General features: G+C 43.4%; 1 protein-coding gene across 1 annotated transcript; it reads left to right on the top strand.

Annotated features, from left to right (window-relative positions):
- Positions 1 to 943: 943 nt before the first annotated feature.
- On the top strand, positions 944 to 6122 carry dusp5 (dual specificity phosphatase 5). Its single transcript, XM_086296402.1, has 4 exons — positions 944 to 1431; positions 2380 to 2519; positions 3110 to 3329; positions 5329 to 6122. Exons 1-4 carry the CDS (start codon positions 1068 to 1070, stop codon positions 5733 to 5735), a joined length of 1131 nt encoding a protein of 376 aa, XP_086152528.1. The 5' UTR covers positions 944 to 1067; the 3' UTR covers positions 5736 to 6122.
- Positions 6123 to 6304: the final 182 nt, after the last annotated feature.

Here is a 6304-nt window from a genome sequence, read left to right as displayed (position 1 = left end):
TTTTGTAGTCTTACTGACCGCTCAAAGTACTTCAGACTACATGTCACATTTAACCATGCATTCATAGAGTGGGCTACTTTGTTCACTCTGGTGAAAACATTCAAACTCCTCAAAGAAAGGCCCCAGCAAGGGTATGAACCAGGAACCTTCTAATCCAGAGCAGCAGATATAATCAGATTTCACAGCTGACTCACAATTGCGTCTCTTGTTTTTCTCGGTTTAAGGTCGCTTAATTGTGTCCTGTAGAGGAAAATCATGTTGGATAAACTGCTGCAGGCAATAAAAAAACATTAAAAACACATGAAAAGGGCATACTTTTACGGGAAAGCACAGCTCTAAATTGCAAAAACAACTACATGATGTTTTTGTTAACAAGTTTAGCTGAAAAAGAGGAAAATGAATACTTATAATGCTCATACTTAACTAAGCTTTAATTAGTCAGACAAAAGAAAGCAGTAAAAGGTTAATGAAATGATAGTTGCACCTCTATTTCAGACATTTTGTATGGTTGTCGTTTAATAGGCTGGCTTTAGTAAGGTGCACATTTGTGTTGCACTCGTATTTCTGGATGTTATGGTTGATATCCTTCCTCCAAAACACTTCATCTTTTTTTGGCCGTGTGGGACCCTTTCGTTTTATTTTGTGCAGTGAGCTGTAGGGTCATCCCTTTAAAGCGTCTGCCTCTGTGTCCTTTCAATGGTCACTGAACACGAAGTGGAACCTGAAAATAATGAAAGGACAGGTGTAGGTGCAGGCAGAGGACACTCTGTGAGTAATGGCTGAATCAAATTCACCGCAGTTGTAATCGGGGTGTCGTGTTTACAAGGGCCGCGGGAGGAGTCACACAGTCGAGTCAGAGCTGTGGGCGTGTTTTCTTGCCATCGCGCCGCGCCGGTGTCCATATATGGTTCGTGACGTCTTGCTCCGGAGGTTCCATTCACATAAAACTGATCGGCAGGAATCCCCTTGGAGGAAATGTAGGCACTGGCGCGGGCACTTCTCTCGCCCGTATTCAGGAGTAATCAGTTGAATTTTTTAGGCAATAAAAACAAGTCCAACAAATCAAAATGAAGGTCTCTAGCATAGACTGCCGGCGTCTGAGGAAAATCATCAGGAAGGAGTATGGAAGCTGCCTTATTGTGGACTGTCGACCTTATTTTTCATTCACGAACTCTAATATCAAAGGCTCAGTCAATGTTAATCTTAACTCAGTGGTAGTCCGGAGATCCCGAGGAGGACCGGTGCCCCTGCAGTTTGTCATCCCGGATGAGAGAGCTCTGTTTAGGCTTCGGGAAGGGAGCATTTCGGCTATAGTAGCGCTGGATGACCGGACGTCCCACTGGCAAAAACTGAAAAAGGACAGCGTAGCTCAAATAGTAATAAACACCCTGTCACATCTTGCGAGCGGGGCCAACATCTGTTTCTTGAAAGGTGAGAGATTTGGCGAGATGAATTATTTTAATATAGACAAAAAGAAAAGTCGGAAAGTTTTTTTTTTTTTACTAAATAGACCTTTTAAAAAGCCATTAAGGCAACTCAGTTTTATATTTGTTTGTTTTTATCATTTAATCTATTTTATTTTATTTCATAAGAGTTTTGAATTCGTCCATATTTTTATTTGTGGGGATATAAATTCAGAGTCAGTTTTATATCTTTTATGGCTTTGTATGTTGTTGTGGCACAGACTTAAAGATGAAATCTTTTTTATTATTATGACAAATTGTAAATATTGTTTGTTATAATCTAAAATGTATCCTTATAATTGACTAAATGAAATATTAAGAAGTTATTGTGATTTTATTTCAAAAGGAGACGAAAGGGCAGAAAGAAACCTTTAATATTTAATCTTAGTCTATTTTTTCCCTGATAACACTGGTACTGTTCGGGGCAGTTCTTCGCCCCTTTTGCCTGTGTTAAGAGTAGCCGACATTTTCTTTTACTTCTTGGACATACTGTAGATGTCCTGCGTGCGTCAGTGGAGCGGATGAGTCAGTGCGAGAGAAACGCCAGCAAATTGGTGGTGCAATTGCTTTCGTTGATAAAACGAAGAATTTCACCCCTCCCTATCCGCACTACCTCTTTAGGCTAAACAAATCCCCCGGGGTTTGTGTTTAAACACATCCATCTCCGTCTGTCACTTGTGCGTCCTTCAGAATGTTGGCCTAAATCGATTACCGGTCCTTCGCTGCGGGCTCCTGTAATTAATTACGCGTCTGTAATCAGGTTATAGAGGTTATAATCCGGTGCTAAGTCTGTTTCATAAACGCTGCCATTTCACAAGATTTGTGGTGTTGGTCGGAGGAGGCAGAATTATTGTAAGCTCATTTATTAAAAGTGTGTTTGTTTGTTTTTGGTTTTTTTTTTGACTGCTTCTCTCAGGAGGATTCGAGAATTTCCACTCTCAATACCCTGAACTTTGCACTGAGGTGAAAACCATTGACCAGAGCGGAAGTGAAACCGAGAAAAGAGTCAGCAACCACAGCGAGAAGCTTTCACACCACAAACCAGATTATGATCAGGTATGGAAACACCCTTTAGCGTACAATGCAGTACTTCCCACCATCTCTCCTACAGGACCACGGGGCACAAAGCCACTGCCAGTTTTTTTTTTAAACTTAATCTAAAAAGATACATACACACAGGCACGCTCAACGCATGCTGACATCAGAGAATTTTATTTTTGGCACATCAAAACATTTTCTCAACTTACATATGATATTATATGACCTTCGCTGCTCCCCGGTCTTTTTATAAAGACAGCATGATGCCCAGCTGATATCAGGACACCCCATAGAAAAGACAGCCTTTCATCCCTGACCTTTCTGCTATTATTTCCACTGACCAAATAGAAAACATGTGGCTAGTTTAGATTTCAAAGAACACTGTTGTGCCTGGTTGATGCATTATGGGCTCTTTCAATACCGGGGAATTCCTCTAGCATCCTGCGTCCATTTTGTCTGCAAATGACTGTAATGATCGGCTGGCAGGTGTTTGGATGTTCCTGCTTGGACAATGGTTGTGTCATAGCAGATGGATAAATCTGGCGATCGAAGCTGTGTGTCGTGAGCTTGACTCATGTCTCCGCTTTCTCCCTCTTTTCCTTCCTCAGGGTAAACCAGTAGAGATCCTGCCTTTCCTCTACCTCGGTAGTGCCTACCATGCCTCCAGACAGGATTATCTCAGCGACCTTCACATCACAGCCTTGCTCAACGTGTCACGCAGGGACCTGCAGCCGGCCAAGGGCCACTATGACTACAAGTGGATCCCTGTGGAGGACAGCCACATGGCCGACATCAGCTCCCACTTCCAGGAGGCAATAGACTTTATAGGTGAGTTGAGGAGAGTAAATGCATTTAACTGTTGATTTCTGCTTCACAGGGTTTGCCTTGAGATGTTTTGCTATCTTAGAATACGGCTGACTCACTAATGCTCAAACCAGCTAGGAAAGGGAATAAATAGACCAACATTAGATGGCTGCTTTTCCGGCCACAAGATCAGCCTCGGTCTATATGTATTTATAATCCAGCTTCACCCCAAGGAGTCTCAAAAATACCCACGCTGAGTGAGCGAGATATCTATACATGGATGCATTTATTTTTGAAATGCGTCTTTGTCTTCAAATAGCCTCCCTTTATCGGTGCTGCTCACCTGCTGCCATTCACAAATAGAGGGCTCTAAGAAACCCGGCTGTAATCAGTTTAAGTTAATCGCCAGCCTTCAATCCCCCGCCAACATATACTGCCTGTCTGCTTTCATTCAGGATTTGCTCACTTCCCCCGTTCCCTTCCGACCTCCCCCCCCTTCTTTCCTTGAAAAAGACAATCCCATGCTGGCCAAATCACATGGTGCCGGGTGTGGCCAGTCAGTGTGACAACTGGGTGAGCTGTACGTGTTTAGTAATGACCGGGTGTAGGAGGCTGGGGGCTGGCTGGCACACACACATACGTGCATGCATGCACAACAGCATTGTTTATGATGGTTGGGTGGAGGATTAATGACAGCTACACAATGAGGGAGGACATCAGTTTTTTTGTTAGCAAGAGGGACTCATTGGTGGACCTGTGGCCAGCAGGGCAGCAAATGTGTTACAGAGGAAAAGAGAGTGCGTGGGAGGGAGAGAGGTGTCGGATAATAGCAGCAACAGCAAAAGATGTACAAAATGTGCTGGCGGCTATTTATATCCAGGCATAACCAAGGACAAAGCTTACCCACAAGCAGCTTGGCTGACCTGTATTAGCTGGATAGTATTGTGCACTGTTTGGGGATGCAGCCTACATTTAGGGTGTGTTTAAATATCTTGTCCATTACATAAGGCAGTTTTAGCCTACATTCAAAGAGGGCCTCAACATTTCATCAGGCACGCTAACTGATTAGACACGGGCTGCTGGTCTCATAAAATCAATCAATAAATCGGAAACCCTTCCGACCAAGCGGGTGATGTAAACCGGAGAGGAGAAAATAAATATTATTGACCTCGTGGATGAAAACAGCAGTTGAAGCATGCCATGACATCTCCAGCCAAAGGACGGTAATTAAAACACCCACTGCTGCTGCTGCCCCGCTCTCATAGCACCCTCCTCTCCAGATGAAGGTTCATTATTCATTCATGTGGTTTTATCGGGAATCAGAGCAGTCAGAAATCAGTCATTCTCCTTCATAAACGCACAGAAGTGGCCCTTAATGTTTCTGCTTAGTGGACGAGGTGATGTGTAGGTGTCGTTACCGGCTCGTGGAACTAAGTGTCAATATGTAGATCAGACTTAGATGCGAGACAGAAAAGAAGACATGTGGGTGTTTGCTTCTAAGAATTCTTGAAACGTGTTGCGAAGGACATTTAGACAGATGTGTGAAAGGGAACTCGTGTGTAGGCCTTAAAACATACTGACGAGTATGTAGGAGCGAGGCGGCTCCAAATTAGAATACACTTCTCTCTGCCACAGCGAACACCACAGCAGCACCCAGCACCCCCACAGTGGTGCAGCAGAAAACAAATCACATGTACAGCTGCACTCTGTGACTAAGTCAAGCCTCCCACGTGCCTCTGTGTGTGCCACTTACAGTAGCAAATGACGTGTGCTCATTTCTTTCTACAAAATAAATGTGGCAAACTAGATGTTCATGAGAAAGAAAGAGAGATAAAATATTTGGGGAAAAGTGTTCCTATAATATAGTGAGAGTGATCGACTAGACAATAATAGCCCAGTTAAATTTCTTTCCTGTTCCAAACTCCTGATTTGAAATCAGTTTGATGTGTGGTTTTCTTATGCTGATGATTAAAGAAAGAGAAATATGTCACTGTCTCACCAGATTCCTCCCTTTTTCTTCCAGATCATGTGAAGCAATCAGGGGGGAAGGTCCTGGTACACTGCGAAGCAGGCATCTCTCGCTCACCTACCATCTGCATGGCCTACATCATGAGGACCCAGCAGCTGCGGCTTGATGCAGCCTTCGACATCATCAAGCAGCGCCGGGCAGTCATCTCACCAAACTTCAGTTTCATGGGTCAGCTGCTTCAGTTTGAGTCCGAGGTGCTGTCCAATGCACCGGTTCATGCTGCCACACCTGAACCGGCCACGCCCTGTGTCTCGGAGTCCGCTTCCTTTTTTGCCAATGACTTTGCCACTACCTTCAACACCAAAAACTTTGAGCCGTCTGTGTTCACCCTCCCTACCTCTTGCCTGCAGTCCCCAGTCCACCACCAGTTCAAACTGAGCCCAATAACTGCACTGCCTTAAAATAAACTGTGACTGCTTGTAGTCTTACTTGAAAATATAAAAATCAACGCTCTCTCTGTGTGCCTCCGGCAGAGCAGATAGACTGGAGATCAGCCACAGACACAAAGAAGAGTCAAAGACAACTGTATTCATAATAGGACTTGAAGCCTATGAAATCCATCGGCTACAGACACTGATGCTTTTTTCCTGTCTTCTGAACTGCAGCGATGAAACAACACAGCACAGTGATAAACTGCAATATACATGCCTTAGGTTGATATTGTGATTCATTTGCCTACTCACAAACATGGTCAGGCATTTAAACCTAATTTATTTGAAAATGATGGTCCGTTTTTTCAATAATGTGGATACAAATATGTGTTTAATAAATGTTTTCACTGCAAAAAACATTGTTGCCGTGTAATCTTTTATTGTGCATGTGGCAAATGCCCTTTTTCATTCAAGCCAACATAAACATGTTCATAAAAACAAGACAAAGGAATGACCAATATTTATGGGTTTAGATAATAAATCCTGTCTAGACAGGCATAAATGCAGCAGTAGAGGCAATAGTGACACCTACAGTGGCT

This window comes from Aulonocara sp. 'chitande type north' Nkhata Bay, linkage group LG6 (genome assembly GCF_057382095.1).
Source record: "Aulonocara sp. 'chitande type north' Nkhata Bay isolate Kocher_YH1m ecotype deep benthic linkage group LG6, A_spYH_male_GT1.1, whole genome shotgun sequence".
NCBI lineage: Eukaryota > Metazoa > Chordata > Actinopteri > Cichliformes > Cichlidae > Aulonocara > Aulonocara sp. 'chitande type north' Nkhata Bay.
Note: the sequence above shows the minus strand (reverse complement) of the source record. Positions and strands in the feature narration are given on the sequence as shown.